The 24,098-nt window shown below is 42.3% G+C and overlaps 1 protein-coding gene across 1 annotated transcript in view; it reads left to right on the forward strand.

Moving 5' to 3' along the window:
* TRPC5 (transient receptor potential cation channel subfamily C member 5) overlaps window positions 1-24,098 on the forward strand; it is a 338,386-nt gene that overhangs the window by 283,248 nt on the left and 31,040 nt on the right. Inside the window, exons 5-7 of the mRNA XM_086388018.1 lie at window positions 2,921-3,060; window positions 8,214-8,536; window positions 20,187-20,382. Coding sequence (XP_086244144.1) covers window positions 2,921-3,060; window positions 8,214-8,536; window positions 20,187-20,382 — 659 coding nt within the window. The remainder of the gene's footprint in view (window positions 1-2,920; window positions 3,061-8,213; window positions 8,537-20,186; window positions 20,383-24,098) is intronic.

Raw genomic sequence — 24,098 nt, forward strand, 5'->3', positions numbered from 1 at the left:
GCCAACTTATTCACTCTCCTCTTTCACTTTCATCAAGAGGCTTTTTAGTTCCTCTTCACTTTCTGCCATAAGGGTGGTGTCATCTGCATATCTGAGATTATTAATATTTCTCCCAGCAATCTTGATTCCAGCTTGTGTTTCTTCCAGTCCAGCGTTTCTCATGATGTACTCTGCGTATAAGTTAAATAAGCAGGGTGACAATATACAGCCTTGATGTACTTCTTTTCCTATTTGGAACCAGTCTATTGTTCCATGTCCAGTTCTAACTGGACCTGCATATAGGTTTCTCAAGAGGCAGGACAGGTAGTCTGGTATTCCCATATCTTTCAGAATTTTCCACAGTTTATTGTGATCCACACAGTCAAAGGCGTTGGCATAGTCAATAAAGCAGAAATAGATGTTTTTCTGGAACTCTCTTCCTTTTTCCATGATCCAGCAGATGTTGGCAATTTGATCTCTTGTTCCTCTGCCTTTTCTAAAACCAGCTTGAACATCAGAAAGTTCAAGGTTCACATATTGCTGAAGCCTGGCTTGGAGAATTTTGAGCATTACTTTACTAGCATGTGAGATGAGTGCAATTGTGCGGTAGTTTGAGCCTTCTTTGGCATCACCTTTCTTTGGGACTGGAAGGAAAACTGACCTTTTCCAGTCCTGTGGCCACTGCTGAGTTTTCCAAAGTTGCTGGCATACTGAGTGCAGCACTTTCATGGCATCATCTTTCAGGATTTGAAATAGCTCAACTAGAATTCCATCACCTCCACTAGCTTTGTTCATAGTGATGCTTTCTAAGGCCCACTTGACTTCACATTCCAGGATGTCCAGCTCTAGGTAAGTGATCACACCATCGTGATTATCTTGGTCATGAAGATCTTTTTTGTACAGTTCTTCTGTGTATTCTTGCCACCTTTTCTTAATATCTTCTGCTTCTGTTAGGTCCATACCATTTCTGTCCTTTATTGAGCCTATCTTTGCATGAAATGTTCCCTTGGTATCTCTAATTTTCTTGAAGAGATCTCTAGTCTTTCCCATTCTGTTGTTTTCCTCTATTTCTTTGCATTGATTGCTGAGGAAGGCTTTCTTATCTCTCCTTGCGATTCTTTGGAACTCTGCATTCACATGCGTATATCTTTCCTTTTCTCCTTTGCTTTCACTTCTCTTCTTTTCACAGCTATTTGTAAGGCCTCCCCAGACAGCCATTTTGCTTTTTTGCATTTCTTTTCCACGGAGATGGTCTTGATCCCTGTCTCCAATACAATGTCAAGAACCTCCGTCCATAGTTCATCAGGCACTCTATCAGATCTAGTCCCTTAAATCTGTTTCTCACTTCCACTGTATTGGTCCACTGGAGAAGGGAATGGCAAACCACTTCAGTATTCTTGCCTAGAGAACCCCATGAACAGTATGAAAAGGCAAAATGATAGGATACTGAAAGAGCAACTCCCCAGGTCGGTAGGTGCCCAATATGCTACTGGAGATCAGAGGAGAAATAACTCCAAAAAGAATGAAGGGATGGAGCCAAAGCAAAAACAATACCCAGTTGTGGATGTGACTGGTGATAGAAGCAAGGTCCGATGCTGTAAAGAGCATTACTGCATAGGAACCTGGAATGTTAGGTCCATGAATCAAGGCAAATTGGAAGTGGTCAAACAAGAGATGGCAAGAGTGAACATCAACATTCTAGGAATCAGCGAACTAAAATGGACTGAAATGGGTGAATTTAACTCAGATGACCATTATTTCTACTACTGTGGGCAGGAATCCCTTAGAAGAAATGGAGTAGCCATCATGGTCAACAAGAGTCTGAAATGCAGTACTTAGATGCAATCTCAAAAATGATAGAATGATCTCTGTTCATTTCCAAGGCAAACCATTCAATATCACAGTAATCCAAGTCTATGCCCCAACCAGTAACGCTAAAGAAACTGAAGTTGAACGGTTCTATGAAGACCTACAAGACCTTCTAGAACTAACACCCAAGAAAGATGTCCTTTTCATTATAGGGGACTGGAATGCAAAAGTAGAAGTCAATAAACACCTGGAGTAACAGGCAACTTTGGCCATGGAATACAGAATGAAGCAGGGCAAAGGCTAATAGAGTTTTGCCAACAGAACACACTGGTCATAGCAAACACCATCTTCCAACAACATAAGAGAAGAGTCTACACATAGATATCACCAAATGGTCAACACCGAAATCAGATTGATTATATTCTTTGCAGCCAAAGATGAACAAGCTCTATACAGTCAACAAAAACAAGACCAGGAGCTGACTGTGGCTCAGATCATGAACTCCTTCTTGCCAAATTCAGACTTAAATTGAAGAAAGTAGGGAAAACCACTAGACCATTCATGTATGATCTAAGTCCAATCCCTTATGATACTTAATTAATTCATTGAGTAAATAACCCCCACTCTAAAATGGGAAGAGCATAGAGTCAGACACCCTAAATTGCAGTAACTATAGTAACAATGTAAAAGTGAGTAGCATCCAGAAAACTATAACATACAGGCGTCTTTAGGTAAAGTCTATCCAGTTTGGCAAGTTCAAGACAGAGTGGTGAGATAGCAAAGAAAGAAGAAAGTTACTACCACTCCTAGGGGCTCCACTGACTCCCAATTCATTCATTGATTTCCTCTTTCTTCATTTGGGGGATCCTGCTCAGAGGTTAAAGCATCTGCCTGCAATGCGGGAGACCTGGGTTCGATTCCTGGGTTGGGAAGATCCCCTGGAGAAGGAAATGGCAACCCACTCCAGTATTCTTGCCTGGAGAATCCCATGGACGGAGGAGCCTGGTGGGCTACAGTCCATGGGGTCGCAAAAAGTCAGACACGACTGAGCGACTTCAATTTCACTTTCACTTTCACTGTGATGACTAGTCTGATGCTGTGAAGCAATAAACCTTTTGCCTCCATTTTTCAGGTTTCATTTGGGGGGAGATAAAGGAAATGTGGGATGGTGGATTTACTGAATACATCCATGACTGGTGGAACCTGATGGATTTTGCAATGAACTCACTCTACCTGGCAACTATTTCCTTGAAGATTGTAGCCTATGTCAAGGTAACTTGGAATATTTGCTGTTTTTCTTAATCATTTGTTTACAGTAAGCTTTAGCTATGGGAGCACAAAGAGTTTAGGGGGCAAGTGTTAAGACTGTCAATCCATATGGAAAGGTACCATAAAATAGACATTTTTTCAGTGGCTTGTAAGCAGTGTCCACCTAACCAGACAGTGGAGAATGGAGCAATTTGCAAATGAATTCTTAGCTTCTTCAACTCTGACAGTAAAAGGTCTGCAGCTGCCCACCCACTCAGTCAGTGTTTACATTCTCTCTACAGTATCCTGGCCAAGAAGATAGCCCACTGATGTTTGCATGAGGCAGAGACAAGACATTCACTCAATTTCCAAAAGCCTCTCTCAACTCTTGTCACTTCATTAAAAAGTGCTGCTTTATATTTTTCTAATATTATTCTTCCTGTGACACATCCATTAGTAATCCTTCCTCATCATGGGGTCAAACAGAACAAAGATGTTCCTTCTCCATAAAGTGCTTCAGATATGAACTCATCTCTCCCTAGCCTGCTGAGCTGTCTCTTCTCAAAGCCAAATATTCACACTTCCCTCAAGTGTTCTTCGTAGGATTGGTAGTAGAACCCTAGAAACTTCACTGTGTGAGACATAGATTTTTAATAGTCTTTGCCTCCTGCATCACTTCTATCACCAGGATGATCGTTCAAGCTGCTATGAATCCACCTTTTTGAGTATCACCCATTCTATGTCTCTACCAATCCAGATAACACATATACACACACACACACACACACACCCCACTTTGATGTTTATTCCTACATAATGTACAGCCTGCATTATCCTGAGAAATAGCTTCATGTCCAGCACCTCACGCTGGATAGTCACAGGCTCTGAGTTCAGATTTGATGCTCATTAGATACTGGAATGGCTGCACTGTCTCTACCGTGAAGTGAACTTCTCCAGCATGAGGAAAAGCTGACAACTCCATCTCCAAGACTGTCTAGTCAGTCATGCTTTTTGGCGTGAAATCCCACATGAAGGAGTTTTAGAATGGGAATATGGCTGTCCCCCAAATCGCCAACAACTTAGTTTATTTTTACATCTCTAATATGCATATTGCATAAATTTTAAGACCTTGGGAGTTAGTTACATGGAGCGTGAATATTGAATGCAGTCCTAAAACATTTTTGAAAGAAGCTTAAGAGTATGCTTATACTTTGTGGTGATCGTTCAACACATACTTACAACTTCCTTACAAGAAAAAGCTGGTAAGGAAAATGTTTGAATCTCTGGTTAATGTGCCTGGATGAAATCCATGTCATTCTGGCACTCAGCTGACTAAGTAACACTGTTTGCCAAAAAAAATTCTTCCTTTGGAAGTGGTATTTATACACTGGAGGGACAATACATTATCAATCTAGAAACTGGTGAGTTCTGCTTAAACAGGAAAGTGTAGAATAAATGATCAAATGATTAACCCTTGGGGATATGAAATTGTGTCAACAGATGCCCAACATTAGTTAATCACGTACCCTGTCCACCTTCACTGGCAAGCCTTCCAAGGACTAGACACTTCCTCACCATAGAGTGTAAGGATAAATCAGCTCACTAAGCTGAGTAAATGCACCGCACTGGCAAATACTTAACTCAAAAAAAGGTATTTGCCAAGAAGTCGGAGCCCTTCACAACAAAGAAGAATTTACAAATAGGAGATGCCACATGCAGACTGGATTTACAATGAGCAATTGTCAGTGAGCAGTTGGGTTCACTTGTGCAGGCAGGCACATCAGTCTGAAATGAACTCCACCAAGTAGGCTGAGCCAACTTCTATGAAGTAAAGACATAGGGCTGGTCCCAGGCCCTTTTAAAAATTTCAGATCATCATTGCACTGAGGCAGTATGACACACTGTGACAGAAACTGGCCTTGAGAAGATCCTTTATTAGAGTGAAAAAGTAGTCAACGATATGTATATATACACTTATATATACACTCTACCTCACGTGGGCTACAACACCAAGAGGCAAAAGGCACATACCAAAGTACTCAAAAGGAACAAACATATCTAATATTAGCCCTCAGTGCCCCCAAGATAACACTAAAAATGGAGAGTAATTGTCTTTTTGTCTTCTAGGATAGCACCACCTAGATTTATCCCAGCACTCCCTTACTCCATATGTACAGACTAAACTGAACTTTGATACCCATTGAGTTGTGACCCTTTCTCCAGCCAATGCTTGGATGAAGACACACCTCCCTATCTTTATTACTATTGGGTTCCCATGTTTGGCCAACCCTTTTCATATTCTGCTTTTGAGTTCACACCCTTTTAACAGGCATAGAGGCCAATTTTCAAGCAGCATTCTATCTCTGAGAATATAAGAAAAATCATTTGTCTCCCAGTATCACTCTCTGAAGAGTCAGGGAACCCAAAGGTAATCCCTGCTCTGATATTTATGAGCTGGATTACCACAGGCCACCCTTCTACCTCTAGGAGCTTCAGACACTGCCTCTGAAAAATAAGATGGAACTAGATCAATGGGTTTCAACCTTTTAATTTTTTCCCATGGAACCACATCTTAAAGTTAAAACTTATGCAGAATTTCAATGTACTAAGGAGCTCAAAGGAATGAGTTTGGATTGAGAAATGACTCTTCCTAGCCTCCTCTCTGGTTTCCACAGTGACCACCAGATGCTTCTATTGAACCCTCAGGCTTGAAGGAACACAGTTTGATTTGAAAACCACTTGTGCTCAGTCAGGCCTCAGCAAACTGGGCTGCCGGCCAAGCTGGGGCCACTGTTTGTTTACATATTGTCTGTTATTATAGTTCTAGAAGGGACTTCCCTGGTACTTAGTCGCTCAGTTGTGTCTGACTCTTTTGTGACCCCATGGACTATAGCCTGCCAGGTTCCTCTGTCCATGGGATTTCCCAGGCAAGAATCCCAGAGTGGGTTGCCATTTCCTTCTCCAGGGGATCTTCCCAACCCAGGGATCAAACCTGGGTCTCCTGCATTTCAGGTGGATTCTTTACCCTCTGAGCCACCAGTCCACTGGCTAAGATTCCATGCTCCCAACACAGGGGGCCATGGTTTGATTCCTGAGCTGGGAACTAGATCTCATGTGCTATAACTAAGACCTGGCACAGCAAAATAAATAAATATATAGTTCTAGAAGAAAAAAGTTGAGTAGTTGCCACAGTAACCATATAGCCCACAAAGCCAAAAATATATACTATCTGGCCCTTGACACAAAAAGTTTGCTGACCTCTATGCTAAATGAGCTCCAAGTTTACTCTCTGCTATCATATTCTATAGTATTTTTTTCTAAAAACACATACACAAAGCATAGATTTTCCATGAGAATCATCTTTCACACTTGTGACTGTTCTGCAATCCAAACTCATGGACAGTAGACTTCCCTGTGGTTATGGGTGTGACTGTGGAGTGAGAAAACCCTAAATGGTGAGCTATGCATGTTCCAGTTGATAATCCCTAGTTTTAAAATGTAGGTCTGTTTTGTTGTCAACAAAGAATCTGCATCATTCACATAGAACTCCAAATAAGTAAAGGCCTATCTAATAAATGCACTGTGATATCAACTATTATAGAAGTAACATTTCATAGAAAGAGTGCTATACTGAGTGTTTAGAGGCCTGAGTTTTAGTCCTGGCTCCGCTACCAAGTTGCTGTGTGACCTTAAGCAGCTCCCTCTGCCTCTCTGGATTTCAGTTCCTCCACTTGTAAAACAGGCATAACAATGTCCACCTCTCACAACTATGCAGCAAATATTTCCTTTGGAAACAAAAATGGAGAGAGACAAGATTTGGCCAAAAGTGTATAAAACCAATTGGCCATCTCAAGTCTATTTGAAATAGAAGCACACATGTGGCAAGTTTCCTCCAAACTCCTCTGACAGTGGGGAATATTGGATACACACAAATGATTTTAATAACACCAGTTTCCTCAGTTGTTGGAAGTGAGGCACATTTTAGAAATGCTAACAATATAATTTGGCCCCCGAAGCAACATTTTCTCAGGAAACTTGTTTACATTTAGTCCTGAGAAATTGTGATGTTTAGATGAGCGTTCAAAGCAATACGCTTCAGATTGTATTCAAGGCAAATCTACTTCTGTCTTGGGGAAGGTAAAAAGCAATTTCTTGTATTTCCATAACATCTCTCCTTATGGAGTACACAGACTTTCACATATGGGTACATAATCAGACATGTGCAGTGGGTAGGAGTAGATATTATCCTCATTTTCTGGTGAAATGAGAGAAAGAGGGGCAGTTTTAAGTGACAAAGGCTAAACTGGAGCTCAGTCTCACAACGACGCCAACTCTCCATAAGGTGACTTCCAATGTTCTAGGAGCTGAAAGCTCAGGAAAGACTGGAACATGGGCAGCCAACCCCAGAAATCCTGGCTCCTCCTCCTCGTTCAACCCCCTGGTCCATCGTTTGTGCTAAAGGAACATTCCAACTTGTAAGACTATCAAAGCAACAATAAAATACATCCATACACCACTTGGTGAGCAGCACTAAATTCATTGCCTTGGAGGCTGACATGCCATTTGTAATCACATGGGAGAAAAGACTATCAGCAGAAAACTCTGAGTAATGACCTTCTAAGGATGCTCAATCAGCCCCAAACTGCAATCAGCAGGGAAGTCAAGGTGAACACTGCACACTGAGGAGGCTGAACCTACCCCATGTCCTTCAGTAACTGCAAGCTGTGCGTGGTGCTCAGCACAAAACAGGGACTTGGGCAGCAAAGCTGGTTTGCAATTTCATTAGAAAACAGAGTACTTTGGCCCCACAACCTTGGGCACACCTGTGGCTCTGTTCTAGGGCACTCCCCAACAATCTGGTCAACTCACACTTCGAAAATGTCTGTTAATAAACCATAGATTGTTACTCCAGATGATTGCTCTGAAATTCATGTTTCTACATCTATGCGCTGAGTATATATTTGGATAGGAGTGGAAGGAAGAGTGTTATTAGCATTATGTATTGATTGGGTGGGGGGAAAAAAGACCAGTAGTGCCAGTCACAGGGGCCTGTTGTATAAATGAATGCTTGATGCTTACTTTGATGTTTTTATTTGGGTGCAGAAGGGAGGAAAGAGGGGAAAGTTTTCTAAATGCTCGCTGTACCTCTCATGTTTTGCACTTGTTATTTCTTTCAGTATAATGGTTCCCGTCCAAGGGAAGAATGGGAAATGTGGCACCCGACTCTGATTGCAGAAGCTCTCTTTGCGATATCCAACATTTTAAGTTCGTTGCGTCTCATATCCCTGTTCACAGCCAACTCCCACTTAGGGCCTCTGCAGATCTCTTTGGGGCGCATGTTGCTCGATATCCTCAAATTCCTCTTTATCTACTGCCTGGTACTGCTGGCTTTTGCCAATGGATTGAACCAGCTTTACTTTTATTATGAGACCAGAGCAATCGATGAGCCCAACAACTGCAAGGGGATCAGATGCGAGAAACAGAACAATGCCTTCTCCACGTAAGACTCCCCCCTCTCCTCTTCTGCCTTTTGTCTGCTTTCTCTTTCTTTGCCCTATTTTCAGTCCATATCTTTGCCACTGTCCCTTGACAGTGCACGCAGAGCTCACTTATTGATCACTCTAGGAGACTAGGAGAGGAAGTAGAGTTAGGTGAGGGAGGAAAGAGACAAACACACATGGGCTCCCAGGAACTCATCTAAAGAGTAACTTCCGAATTATTTTGGTCATATCTCATATTTTTAAAGGAATTCATGAAAATAAAAGTGTTAGTCACTTAGTTGGGTCTGACTCTTTGTGACCCCCATGAACTGTAGCCCGCCAGGCTCCTCTGTCTGTGGAATTCTCTAGGCAAGAATACTGGAATGGGCTGCCATGTCCTCTGCAGGAGATCTGGCTGGGGCTTCCGCACTGCAGGCAGATTCTTTGGCATCTCAGTCACCAGGGAAGCCCCGAGAAAGGAAGGTTGTAAAGGAAGGTTATGGGAAGGGAGTAAATAATCCCTCACTCAAAAAAGCACCGCTAACCAAGGAAATGAAAGAGCAAGGCTATACCTCTCAACAAGTAATTACTGAAGCTAATGTAACTGTTCTGAATCAAGAACAAAGAAAAAGGAAGGGTGCAAAATTACCTGAATGTATCTTGTGATACTGTGATTTACAATAAGAAATACGTATTTGTTCTTTGTCCCCATTTCTGGAACAGAACTTCTAACACCCTTGGTATTTCCTAAGTGATGAGAACCACAAAGGTGTCTTTGGTTGTGTTAACAAAGTGACTTTTGGACCTCACCTAGGATGGGGGCCGGTTATCCCCATATGATTAGAGGGTTGGAACTTTGAATCTCACCCCTCAACCTTCCTTTCAGGGAGGGTAGAAGGACTGGAAATTGATTTCAATCACCAATGGCTAAGTACAGGAGTTGCAGATTAGATCCCTGGGTTGGAAAGATCCCTTAGAGGAGAGCATGGCAACCTACTCCTGCATTCTTGCCTGGAGGTCACAGAATCCTGGCAAGTTACAGTCCATAGGGTCACAAAGATTCAGACATGACTGAAGTGACTTAGCATGCATGCACACACCGATGGCTAATGATATAATCAATTGTGACTGTGTAATGGGGGCTTCCCAGGTGGCACTAGTGGTAAAGAAGCTACCTGCTAATACAGGAGATGTAAGAGATGTGGGTTCAATCGCTGGGTTGTAAAGATCCCCTGGAGGAGGGCATGACAACAATATTCTTGCCTGAAGAATCCCATGGACAGATGAGCCTGGCGGGCTATGATCCATGGGGTCACAAAGAGTCGGACACAACTGAAGCAACTTCACACAACTGTGTAATGAACCCTCCATAAAAACCAAAAGGACAGGGTTCAGAGAGCCTCCAGGTTGGTGAGTATGTGGAAATTTGGGGAGTGTGGGTGATCAGAGAACTCAGGGAAGCCTGGCCCCCATACCTTGCCCTATGCATATTCTATGTGGCTGTTTCTGAGTTGTATCTTTTTATAATAGACCAGTAATCTAGTCATTTCAATGTTTCTCTGAGTTTTGTCAGGCACTCTAGCAAATTAATCAAACCCAAGGAAAGGATTGTGGGGAGCTCTACCTAGAGCCAGCCGGTCAGAAGAATGAGGGACATCTGGGAAAACTGGAAGGGGAGCAGTCTTGTGGGACTGGGCTCTTAATCCATGGAATCTGATGTTATTCCCCAGGAGTGTCATAACTGAATGAGCTGGCTTGTAGGACACCCAACTGGTGTCGAAGAATTGGTAGTATGAGGGAAAAATATCTCCTCATTCCCACAGATGGGAAGTGAGATGGGAATTGAGTTAAGAACCCCTTAGGTGGTGTCAGAGAAACGGGATTTGCTCAAACAGCCCTGGCTCATGGAAACATGGGGTTTGGGGAGAGAAAATATTAGTAACTAAAAGGGCAGGTGGATGGTGAATTTTTAATTCCTAGATGGAGAGGAGACAGGCAAAGAGTAAGATGAGAGTCAGCTCAACTTCTGGGGTTACTTTAAGGTTTCAGATGTACCAAGGCACCAAGCAGTGATTGGAAATATCTCCTATTCCCACTCGGGACCCAGAAGACTGTCCACCAGTCCACTGCCTCCAATATGGAACCCCTGTGCCTTTTCTTTATAAACTCAACACCTGCTTCTCTAGGACCTTTAAGCCTCCAGAATGGCTTTTATTTTCTGACAAATCACTGTTAGGGGAAGCAGACAAGAGAAAGAAAATAAGCATATGTCAGGAAACGTGTTAGTTTCTAGGAGCAGTCCTGTGCTTACGCCAGACTCAGCGTCCTACACCTTGTCTCTCTCTAGCCCCTGTTCTGGAGAGTGCCAGTCATCTGGTAATCATAGTCATGACCCCAAGGTCAGGAGGGATTCCTAGTTATTAAGTTAAGATACAATTTTCCTCCTTAACTCTATAAACTAGAGCAGATCAATGGACTCAGACATTCTAGAAATGTGTTAAATAACAGAGGCCAAGGGGAGAAAAAGGTTTCTGCTTGGCCCCAAGTTGTACCAATAGAGAAAGGGAAAAAACAATGCTATGTAGCCAACGCTTATTATTGATCTCTAGCAACATTTCCTAAAATGAATGACAAATAACCATTCACATTCATGGGGATTGAATAGACATGAAAGCAAGATTTCTGATTACATGAGGTTTGGAAATGCTAGGAAAAATTTAAGTGAAAAGAGAAAGTGTTGGTTGCTCATTTGTGTTGATTCTTTGTGATCCCATGGACTGTAGCCCACCAGGCTCCTCTGTCCATGGAATTCCCCAGGCAAGAATACTAGAGTGGGTTGCCATTCCCTTCTCCAGGGCATCTTCCCAACCCAGGGATCAAACCCAGGTCTCCCACATTGCAGGCAGATTTTTTTACCTTCTGAGCCACCAGGGAAGCCCCTAGGACAAACTTAAGAAGGGCTTAAGCCACTGCAGGGCTTCTCAGAGACTTTCCATTGTGAATCTACAGTAAAGAGAGGGATTTTCCCAAATCTATTTACCAACATGCTGTTCCAGTGAACGAAGTCTGGAAAATTTTGGCTTGTCCTGTCACCCATTTTCCAGCACCCATCCCCTCCACTAGGCCACACTCCCTGCTTCTCCTCCCAGAACTCAGGGCAAAATCTTGGATGGGGAAACCAGACTTATGTGAAAGGAAAAAAGAAGCCAAAATGGGATGACAAACAGATAGTGCCATTTTGGTGAAGCCAACCAAGAGTGGACAAAGGCAACTGATCACCTCTATAGTGCCTCTTGACTAGGAACTGCTTCCTCTCCTGCATTACTCTAGAGATACAACTCACATCACCCTGTTTTCAATACAAAGAACACTTTTATAGTGGCTTGAGCACCAGAAGATGGTATCTGTTCCCATCAAAGCTTTCAACAGAATTGCACACGTGAATGCAAGGCACATTCCAGGAGGCTAGGTCCCTGCCAATCACCCTCTCATAGGAACTCTGCTGAGGAAGTTTATGAAATGTCTCCTTACAAGTCAGTAGTGATTATTAACACCCCTGTTGCCAACTGAGATTTTGCTCCCATCACTTGCCCAGCAGGGATGATTGACAAGAATGGACACCTGTCATACACAAAATTATATCTTGGGTGTCAGGCATGAAGAAGCATTGTCATGCTGGGACCAAAGCAGCAGTAATGTTACCTCAACTTCTCTTCTAGGTGTTGGTTTTTTTCCTCCACAGAGCTCTGACTTCTGTTTTCCTTTAAATGCCTCAACTCAGGCATTTATAATAACTGCTAAAATATATGCTTCTTAGACTGTCAGAAAGACTCCATTTTTAGAGAAGGGGAAAAGGGAGCCTGTGAACAGACCTGATGTAAACTATGGCATCTGCTTGTTGTTACCCTTTTCCTTCTGATTCTCTAGAGATGTTATTGTTATTCTTTGGCTTAAAAAAGAAAAGGACTTTCCTGGGTGCACAATTTAGGGGGACCTGGTTGTCCTTGGTGACAACTGCCTGACAGTACAGTTGGTGGTTTGAGTTCAGTATTGAATACTGGGGGTACTTGGCCTTCATCCACTGTTGAGAGCAATTGGGAAGGTACCCTCTGAGGGCATGGGACTTGGGAGAGAAACAGGGCAGAAGTGGCAAGAAGCTGACTTGGTGGTCCTCTTGTCCTTGTGAGGTCCTGGCCCTCAACTCTGGATGCCTCATGAACACACCTGGCTGTTCCACACTGTTCCACAGGCCTCTCAAACACAACGTTCACAAATAAATTCCTTAGCTCTATGTCCTCACACCAAACCCATCTCCCTTTTAACTCCTCATCTCATTAAAGGATACTAGATAGACTCCTAGGAGTCATCTAGGACTCTTCCTGTCTCTCTCAAGCAACACATCCTGTCTCACACTCAGCTTTGTCTACTTCCTAAATATCTCTTCAATCCATTCTCTGTATAGACATACACACACACACACACACACACACACACATACACACACACACACAAAATACTGTCTTCTTTCAGGCCTACATCATCTCTCCCCCAAACTGCTACACAGTTAATTGGTCTCCCTGCCTCTAGTCTTATGTCCCCTCAAACAATTTCCCACCTGCTACACAGAAGTCTCTAAGTGCCAGCCTTATCTCGTTACCCTCTGGTCTCTTGCCCGCCTGGTATCAGTATCCTCTCCAGTGTAAAATTCACCTCTTTCCTATAGTGCACAGGGCCCTGGAATCCCACCTCTCCAGCCTTTCATTCCTCTCCTCCATAGTCAACATCTTGCTCTTCCCAACTTCAGGAGAGCATCTTAGTTCTACAGTCCTGTGTACTTCACACACCATCCTCTTTGCCTGGAATGTCCATCCCTGCCTGGCCAGCCTGGACAACTCTCCCTGCCCCTTCAAGTGTCTGTCAAAGCCTGACCTGCTCTTTTAAACCTGTTCTTACCCATTTCGACCCCACTCTCAGTTACATGCTCCTTCTGTGTTTCTCATGGCATTCTAAGGACATCTCCATTTTAAAAGGTAACTTATAATAATAAAGGTAATAGTAATATAATAATTTTTCCAGTGGTCATGTATGGATGTGAGAGTTGGACTATAAAGAAAGCTGAGCATCAAAGAACAAAGATGCTTTTGAACTGTGGTGTTGGAGAAGACTCTTGAGAGTCCCTTGGACTGCAAAGAGATCCAACCAGTCCATCCTAAAGGAGATCAGTCCTGGGTGTTCATTGGAAGAACTGATGTTGAAGCTGAGACTCCAATACTTTGGCCACCTGATGTGAAGAGCTGACTCATTTGAAAAGACCCTGATGCTTGGAAAGATGAGGGCAGAAGGAGAAGGGGACAACAGAGGATGAGATGGTTGGATGGCATCACTGACTCGATGGACATGGGTTTGGGTGGACTCTGGGAGTTGGTGATGGACAGGGAGGCCTGGCGTGCTGCAGTTCATGGGGTCGCAAAGAGTCAGACACAACTGAGCGACTGAACTGAACTGAATAATAATAATGTAATAAATACTATATTTTAGTTGTTTGTTGCCTCTCTCACCCACCAGACTGAGACTCCCACTTTACAGGTCTTTCTCCTACCACAGAGGGGCCTAAGACATGAAGGAGTTCAACATGCCCATTGAACAACTGAGTGAAAGAATGAATTCTACTAGCAACCCTATCTTTAATTCTAGAAGATTCACTTTTCCTTCTGCCCTCCCTCGCATGGCTGAAGTATCTGGCCAGTTCTGTCACTCTGCTGATCCACTTTGAACTTGCTGTCAGTGACAACCCTTGGCCTTTCTCCTCCCTTCTCATCCTGTACGTGGGCACTTGGCCAGAGAACAAACCTCTATATTGATCCCTATTAAACTTCATCTTGTTAGTTCTAGCCCCTTGCTCCAAGCCATTGAAATCTTTCTGAATCTTATTTATGTCATCCAATTAGTTATTCTTCCCAATCTTGTGTCTTCTGAAGATCTAAGAAGCTTGCCACCTATTCTCATCCAAAGCATTGATAAAACTGTCATTCAGGCTTGTATTTTCTGGGTAGAATACTGGGTGGCTCTTAAAATTACATTTATGAAATGTGTGGTTTTTAAAGACATAAAAATTATGTCCACTATGATTGCAACTAACATAGTTGTAACTAGATGTGAAAATGAATGATAATCTATGAAGACAATAAAGAAACATGAAACAACAAGGTTGTATTTAGGTGGAAGGTTGTTACTGAATGCTGTGTCCAGGCACTATTACAAAATGAGCTTGATATGAATTAATTCATTTAATCCTCACAATCCTCATAGTGCTGTGAGGTAGGCACTACTATGATTATCCATTTTACAGATCAAGAAATTAGGGTACAAGGAAGTTAATCAGACTGTGCCCAGTCATACAGGTCGCAGTGGTGGAATCAGAACTTTAATCCAGGCATATAAGTTCCAGGTTGTGCTTTTATCCAAGGGTGTGGGTGTAAGACTGAGTTTGTAAAGTTATGTAAAATTAGTTGTATAAAGTTGCAATAATCATGGATACATGTAAAGCTAAAGAGGCCAGAGCCATTACCTAGCAGGTCACTTAGGACCCCCATGCAGATCATCATCATTCATTTGTAGCTGTTCCTACTTAATCATTGGTGATTTCTTTACCCAAATTCAGCGCATATATTCCCTTCTTATTTATTTGGATGCAAACTCAGTCCCCATCAAAGGCTCTTTTGTGGTTGTTGTTCCGATAAGGTTTTAAAGGTCCTTATTGAGTATCTTCAAATTTTCTCCTAAATTCAATTCATAACCTTTCTACTGTTATCACAAGATGGCGTGCCACTCATTCATCCTTTCCTTACTTATGTGCTTCTATAATCTTTTACAGATTTACCTAACATTTATTCAGCAACTCCTACCTGCCAGGCAATGATAATACTGAGTAAATGGCATCCTTATCATCCAGAAGCATATAGTCTAACAGAGAACACAAATAAACAATTAGAATAGCTACATTTTTAATGCTTTTGCTATGCCAAGCACTGTGCCAAGTGCATTACATGCAGAACCTTACATGATAGAAAAAGGTGGTTAAATGTTTTGACTCCAGAGTCAAAAGAGCTGGGTACAAATACTACCTCTGCCACTTTCTGCCCGTGTGACCACTTTGTGCATCAATTTCTTATCTGAAAAAAAAAAAAAGAATAAATAGTAGCTACTTCATAGAATTATTTTGAGAATCAAATATTACAATGCATGAGAAGCCTTTAGCACAGTGCCTGGCACACAGAGCACAATAAATGTTAGCAGTTAGTACTTATCTTACCACTGGCCATTTTAGAGATGAGGAAACTTGAAATTTAAAGAAGCCATGTGACTTTACCAAATTTTATAGTTAATATGTTTGTCATGTGCCTTTACCAAATTTTATAGTTAACATGTTTGTTTAGTGGCTAAGTTGTGTCCAACTCTTTTGCAACCCCCATGGACTGTAGCCCAGCAGGCTCCTCTGTCCGTGGGAGTTTCCAGGCAAGAATACTGGAGGGGGTTGCTATTTCCTTCTTCAGGGAATCTTCCCAACCTAGGGATTGAAGCCCACATCTTCTGTATGGATAGGTGGGTTTTTACCACTGAGTCACCAGGGAAGCCCAATTAATACATACAGAAGTTTTAAAGTTTGCTCTTAGCCACTCCCCCCTCCTGTCTCTACAGTATGATATGTGTGTCTATGTAGTAAGGCTAGGCTGCTATGGGAGAACAAAAGAGGAGCATCTGACCCTACCTTGTAGGAAAGGAATCAGGGGAGGCCTCTAGAAGAGCTGGGGCTTTAGCTGAGGCTGGCAGGTCAAACAAGAGTTGGGTAGAGAAGAAGACAGGACGGAAGTGGAGGCTACAGGTTGGGAGCATGGTGGGAGCATTCCAACCAGAGTCAGAAACTTGTCAAAGGCAGGTTGAAATAAGAAATTGCCAAGTCCAGTGAACTGCAAAATGGGTAGGGATGACCAAAAGATGACTACGCCTTTGCTCCCTGTGGGTTATCAGCACAACTTGGCACTGCTTTTTCCCAAGGAGCCGTTCTTTTCCAATACATCCTCCACTTCTTCACTGGTCAGAGTGAAATGCAGAGGGGTCAATCTTTACACTCCTTCTACCTTTAGAAAGATGAACTCATCTCAAAGATGAGACTTTCAGCAACTGTCATGAGGACCATAGTTCTTATCTATTCTACCAAGTCTCTCTTTGCTTCATGATCTATTAATATTTATGGATGGCTCCCAACATACACAAATCCCGTCTTAACTAGCTGGTAGGGATTTGTTTTGAAAGCAGTTAATACCAAGTCTTCTTGAATCTCTGTATCTTCACTTTGTGCCCCTTGTTGAGTCAGTAAGTTCTGTATACTAGTTGACTCTCTGCTAAATGAAAATGGACTCACTGTTTTCCCTGTTAAAATAGTATTCCTTTGGCATTTAGGATTCTGGGGTTTGATCAACAAGTCTTTCCATCCCTGTGATGATTGTGTTATGGACCTGACCACCACATAATGATCCCCTAGGTCATGAATTCAATTGAGTCTAGAAGCCATGGAGCTTCCTATAGATAGATCTCTAACTGGAATGTTCTTTTCTACCCCAAATGTCAATCACCCATTTCACCTGGGCATGCCTTTCAATAAGACATATTTTCCTGATGGCCAGATTGTATCATGACATTTTGTGCCCCATGTCAAGGGCATTTTCACTAACAACCACCAAAACCTGAGGAACAATCTTGTCCCCTTTCCTTATCTGTTATACAATCATACCTCTAGGGTCTCCCTGACTAGGATATCACCACAGTTTAGGATAGATTTTAAATGCCTGTACTTTCACTTTTAGGAATCTTTGTATAAGTCATTGGAATGGCTAGTAGTAAACTTTCCACTTAAGCATTAACCATTACAATTTTAATTGTTATGGGGCTTGGGGGTGGAGGAGAGTAACATCATCCATTCTGGAGAAGCAACCAATGAATTAAGACTTTGCCAGCATATTGATGACATATTTGCCCTGCTTGTGGCCTTGTTGTCAGTCATGCAATCAACAAACACTTTGTGAATGCTTTCTATATTCAAGGACACTCGACTTCCAGAGATTCTGGTTCTTCGGTGTCATTCCTATTTGCTGCAGCTGTTCCTGTTTTTCTAAGCCCTATATTCCTTGGCTTTTGTTATCCAGTTGCTAGGCTAGCTTCTTATGCCATTTCTGGCCTCCTGCCTGCCCTGACTTCTAATGGACACTGCTAGGTCCTAGATAGGCTTTCATAGCAGAACCAGATTCCTGCACCCCACATCTTTTCCATTTCTGACACTCTGTCTGGCTATGTGATACATTGTATTGCCTGGCCCTGACTCCTGAAAATTCAGATCCTGTAATAGGTCTGACTTGCCATATTCTTATTCTTGTTCTCTGGCCCCTGAAGTCCAGACTCTCATCTTACTGTTGATTTTTAAATGTTTCACCATCTGGCACTTACTTTCATCAAACAAAAAAAAGATTTCTTCCTTCTTGGCTAGCTCTCAAGTAATATGATGCTGAAAGGATAGTGGGAGCTATCCACTATGATTAGAAAAGAGCCATTTAACAGATGGCAAAGGGCCACATGCATGTCCCAAAGGAGGTCACCTGAGAATCAGGCCAGTGCAGAGCACAAGCTTCATCAAAATGAACTAACCCTCGCTGTGAAACCCTTGCCTACTGAACATGCAATTATCAACAGGTTTGGAGTCTTCTAAACCTTAATCTAGTTATAACAGTAGTTGTATTATTAATATGTCTTCAATCATGTATTCAACAAATATAGTGCTGCAGAGTCGTGTTTGACTCTTTGCAATCCCATGGACTGTAGCTTGCCAGGCTCCTCTGTCCGTGGGATTTTCTCAGCAAGAATACTGGAGTGGATTGCCATGCCCTACTCTAGGGGATCTTCTTGACCCAGGGATTAAACCCACATCTCTTACATCCCCTGCATTGGCAGACAGGTTCCTTATCAATAGCACCACATGGGAAGCCTATTATATGCCAGGTACATAGTAGCTGTATGCCTGTCTCTTTTCTCATAGAGCTTACTTTCTAGTGGAGATGAATAGAAAATCAACATAGAAACAGAATTTACTTAATAATATAATTTTAGAGAGTTTTAAATACTACCAAAAACCTGAAACAAGACAACAGGGTAGAGAGTAACTGGTGGGCCTACTTTAGGTAGAGTGACACCGGGGAATCTGTCTAAGGAAGTGATGATTGAGCTGAGACCTCAGTGATGACAAAGAGACAACCATGCAGAGATGGGGGGTGAGCACTCCCAGACAGAGGAAATCTTTAAGACATTGCCCACGTATAACCCCCAAATGAACCCAAGAACCTGTCTCTAAGCTGCTCAAAATACACTGGGCTATAAAAACAACACATTTTGAGCCTTTCAAGAATTGAAAAGTTACATTCATCCTCAAAGTCGTATTTCTTGACTTCTCTGCCTCTTTCGTGTACTGGAGAAATGATTGGTTAGTGCCCGCCTGGGAGCTGGCTACTTTGTATTGCTATATGCACAAATTTCTGAATATGATGCAAAAGAAAATGTGGACCCCCAAAACATATCCTTGCAAAAGTTACATATTAATATTTGGATGTGGAGACTATGAGAAGAAACCGTAATTTATGAAGCTATCCAATATAGAATAATGCAGTGGTTTGGGGAGGTCAGAAGTACCTGGATTTGAATTATGGCTCAGCACTTATAGCTTGGTCAAATTATTCAATCTCTGAACCTCTCTTTCCTCAGCAGTAACAATATCAGTCTTATAGGAATCATAATGTTAATATATGTAAAATGTCTAGTTGCTTTTATGGTTCTTCCCTGGTGGATCAGATGGTAAAGAATCCGCCTGCAATGCAGGAGACCCCAGTTTGATCCCTGGGTCAGGAAGATCCCCTGGAGAATAGAATGGCTACACATTCCAGTATTCTTGCCTGAAGAATTCCATGGACAGAGGAGCTTGGCAGGCTACAGTCCATGGGTTGCAAAGAGTCAGATACAACTGAGCGACTAACACAACAGAAATGCTTTTATAGTAAATTCTCAGTAATTGTTAGCTAATATATCATTAAAAACAATGCATATAAATTTTTATTCAAGAATCCTTAAGCTACTCTACTGAGCTTAGCACCATTCTGGGCCCTGTGGGAACCACAAAAGAAGTATCAGAAATGGTTTAAGTTGCTCATGTTCACTTAGCTGACAAGTGTCAGAGCTGTTTTTAACCCAGGAAAGTCTAACCCAAGTACCATATTCTTAGCCATTGCACTCCTGCCTCTATGTAATTAGAAAGGTGGTAAGTCACATGGTCTGAAGATAAAGGAGAAAGTTTGGTGGAGGAAGTAGTGCTTGAAATAAGTCTTGGAAAATTAAAGGTTCTGTGTAGATTGAGAAGAAGGAGATGATATTCCAGGTGGAAGGGCAAGGCATAAGACATAGAAGTGGGAGCAAACAGACTTGGGTGGATTGTGGTGGAGAAGAGACCAAAATACGTGAGACCATCAGTCTACCTGCTGGGATGCAACCTCCTTATTAATTAACTAATTAAGCACGTTTTTGCTTTTTTCTTGCTCCTCCTCGAGAACTAACCTTCTCTTTGATCTCTTTTAGGCTCTTTGAAACCCTTCAGTCCCTCTTCTGGTCTGTATTCGGCCTTTTAAATCTCTATGTCACCAATGTGAAAGCCAGACATGAGTTCACAGAGTTTGTGGGAGCGACCATGTTTGGGACATACAATGTCATCTCCCTGGTAGTGCTGCTGAACATGCTGATCGCCATGATGAACAACTCCTACCAACTTATTGCTGTAAGTCACTTTGCTCTACAAGGCGACGGGTAGGTGGGTGGGTACCTTGGTTTCAGGAGTGGTCACAGTGGGCTGGAGCCCATTGGAAACTCAAGGAAAGAGTCCATCTGCCTTAGTTATTTTACACTAGCTTTTCTAGTTATTAGATTGAATTATTTATTTCTAAGGCAACTCAGTTTGGATTGTTAGTCCTTTGAATCTTAGTAATGTAGAAGATTACTAAGTGAAAACTCTTTACACTAGTAAAACTCTAGTGAATAAGAGTTTCTGGTTACCTGTTAAAACTATGTTTAAATCTCTGAATCCATTTTCTTGCCTTGGTAAGAAAAGCTCAGGAGGTATGAGCAGTTTGGCTATAACATGTCCCCTCACTAATCTCTAGGGTTGATTGAACTGATCCATTTCTCAGGCAGGAGGGAGGGCCTTATCTTCATCTTCACTGTAGACATCTTTCTCCCAAAACTGAACAGTCTATTTATTGCCAAGGACAACTTTCTCAGAGGGTGGTATTTTTTTTTTTTTATCAAAAATATATGAGTGACTACAGTCCACTGTAAGATACTCTGAAATAGAGTTCTATGGCTGAATCTTTTTTTGACCATCATATTATCATTTGGATCAGTAGTGTTTATTACTCTAAACTAAAAATGGTGAAGGTATAGGATATGGGATCAGTGCAAGCCCTGTCTTGGTTTTTGATGTCAAAATAAATATCTAACTTTAGCTTATTTTCTTATGATTTCCAAAAATGCGAGTGTTAGCAAAGAAATTGTGGCTACTTGAGGTCCTGTTTAGTTAGATATCAATGAATTTGGATGTTCAGTTGTATACATAAATACCACATTTTCTTTATTCATCCACATATTAATGGATGATAAAGAATATACCTGCCAGTACAGGAGATGTGGGTTTGATCCCCATGGTCAGGAAGCCCCCCTGGAGAAGGAAATGGCAACCCACTCCAGTCTTCTTGCCTGGGAAATCCCATGGACAGAGGAGCTTGGTGGGCTACAGTCCATGGGGTCGCAAAAGAGTCAGATATGACTTAGCAACTAAATAACAACATCAATGGACACTTAGGTTGTTTCCATATCTTAGCTATAGTGAATAATGTTGCAGTGAACATGGAGGTGCAGATATTCCTTCAAGATAGTGATTTCATTTCCTTCAGATAAATACACAGAAGTGAAATTTCCAGATCATATGGTACTTCTACTTCTAACTTTTTGAGGAAACTCCATGCTGTTTTCCATAGTGGCTATAACAATGTACATTCCCATCAACTGAACACCAGGGTTCCATTTTCTCCATTCCCTCACCACTACTTGTTATTTGTATTTTTATAATAGCCATCCTAACTGTTATGAGGTGATATCTCACTGTTGGTCTTGATTTATATTTCCCTGATGAAGAATGATGTTGAGCAACTTTGTATGTACCTGTTGGCCATTTGCATGTCTGACTCAATGGTCTTTAATATCCTTGCCAGCTCTGATATTCTATGAGTCTGAGTGTCTATAGATGAACAGCTCTCAAGGTCCTTTCTAGCTTGAAATTCTCTCCATCTGTTGCTTTTGAAACGAAATAGTTTGTTTTCTCTCTCTCTCCCCTCCAAACCCAACTAGACCAACAACTCTGAAACACTCTATGCTCACTCCTAACCTGTCTCTATAAGGGAGAAAGGCATATAGAATCTCAAGGGTTTATTTTTCCACCACTATGCCTAATATCCAAACCCCCTACCCCTACCAAAGATGGCAATATTTGTGCTGAGGCATTTGTCATTTTCTCCCTGGGCATCTTGCAGCTGATTGCTCCTAATGGCAGAGAAAAAGGGAGATATTTTCTTGTCACCTAATGCAGGGCTGTGATGTTTTCCACTGAGTTTGGTGACATTTTGCTAGGATGGGTAGAAATCTTCAACTTCAGCTCTCTTGTCAGCAGCTGCTGGTAGTAAGTTGTGTTTCAATGCCGCCTACTGCTGCACCTGGAGAAAATGCCTCAGCTTGAGAGAAAGCTGGGGGTGGGGCTTGCAGGGAGATGTCCTTAATAGGGTCTATACCATCTCACACATCTAAAGTCATAGTGAACCATCCTGAATACTACCTGCTGCTTTGAGATCCTCTGTAAATGTGTCTTTACCATTTGGAACTGGCTCCAATGGGATCTGATTCCAAAGATATCTGGTTCTGTTTACATGGTAAAGACTAGCAAGTAGATTTGATTCCACTTGCCACATCTCTACTTCAGCCATGAATGCAGTCTTTAGAAAGGCCTAGACATGGGGGGAAGGTTTACAAGAAAGGAAGCCACTGAAGACAAATCTCTCCTACTTCAAAAGGTGGCACAGGGCTTTCCTGGTTGTCCAGCAGTTAAGAATCCACCTACCAATACAGGGGACATGGGTTCAATCCCTGATTTGGGAAGATCCCACATGCCGCGAGGCAACTAAGCCCATGCACCACAATTACTGAGCTTATGCCCTAGAGCTGGTGAGTCACAACTACTGAAGCCCATGAACCCTAGAGCCCATGCTCCACAAGAGAAGCCACTGCAATAAGTCCGTACACTGCAACGAAGAGTAGCCCCCACTTGCCACAACTAGAGAAAGAAGTCTGCTTGCAGCAATGAAGACTCAGCACAGCCAAAAAAAAAAAAAAACAAGGAAGCATAGGCTGACTTAGTCTAAGTAGACACTCAGTTGTTGACACAGATTCACTGTCAATCCGTGACATATGAGCACCACAGCACACCACAGCTGTGCTCTGTGGTCTCAGCCAACATCAGCAAGTGAAGCTGGCCATGTTGTATATTATTATTACTAGTGTTGTTTGCAGTCAGCAGTGATTTACTTTCCTCTCTTTATTCTTCTCTCTCCTTGAGCCGCTCGTTTTCCTCTGTGACACTTCCTTCAACACACCCACCTTGTCACTGCTGTGCCTGATATGTATACTCACGATTCCATCAAGTGAAGCTGTCCTTGATAACTTTTTCATCAAATTCACCCATATAAAAATATTAGGTGGGAGAAACAGACCAGTCCCACCAAAGTCATTTAACTTAGGCCCTCTTCCTACCACAACTCACCCACAGGGGTCATATCTGTTGCCTGAGATGGGTCCTCACAAAACATGAGGCTCATGATGTGCTGTGACCAAGCTTCGCTTGGCAAGTTAATAAGAAGCCTGGGTTTCTTTGGCTGCTGTGAAGTGTGCAGGCTAATGGTGAGAGCAAGTCCACAGCACTTGCCTCACTGAGCCACATCTCCTGGGGAGAGGCCGTACACATGGGATTGGTTATCTGCCTTGGAGTGGCAGTGCTTGGAGGCTTAGATGATGGATGAACTCTCCCACTGCATAAGACAGCCATGCAAATGGAGACATTCATCAGAAAAAAACAAAAAAAACACAAAAAAACAGAAAAACAAATGTGGTGGCACAGAAACAGCAGGTAAGGGTGGAAGGGGCCACTGCACACCATGGAAGTATGCAAAGGCAGGCAGTGTCCCCACCTTCCCCTGATCATCTGAGACCAACCTCAGACTCTGAGCTCAGAAAAGAAGGCAGGACTTCACACACTATGTAGCAGATAAACAACTGTTAGGCACGGATATGCTATCCCCACTTGTAAAAAGATTAAAGAATTTTCATACCAGTTGGTAAATAGCTACAGCTCCGGCTATTGTCTCTAGGATGCCTCCAGGCCACTCAACAATC

This window comes from Bos grunniens, chromosome X (assembly GCF_055505025.1).
Source record: "Bos grunniens cultivar Pamir isolate PY7600 chromosome X, Bosgru_T2T1.0, whole genome shotgun sequence".
NCBI lineage: Eukaryota > Metazoa > Chordata > Mammalia > Artiodactyla > Bovidae > Bos > Bos grunniens.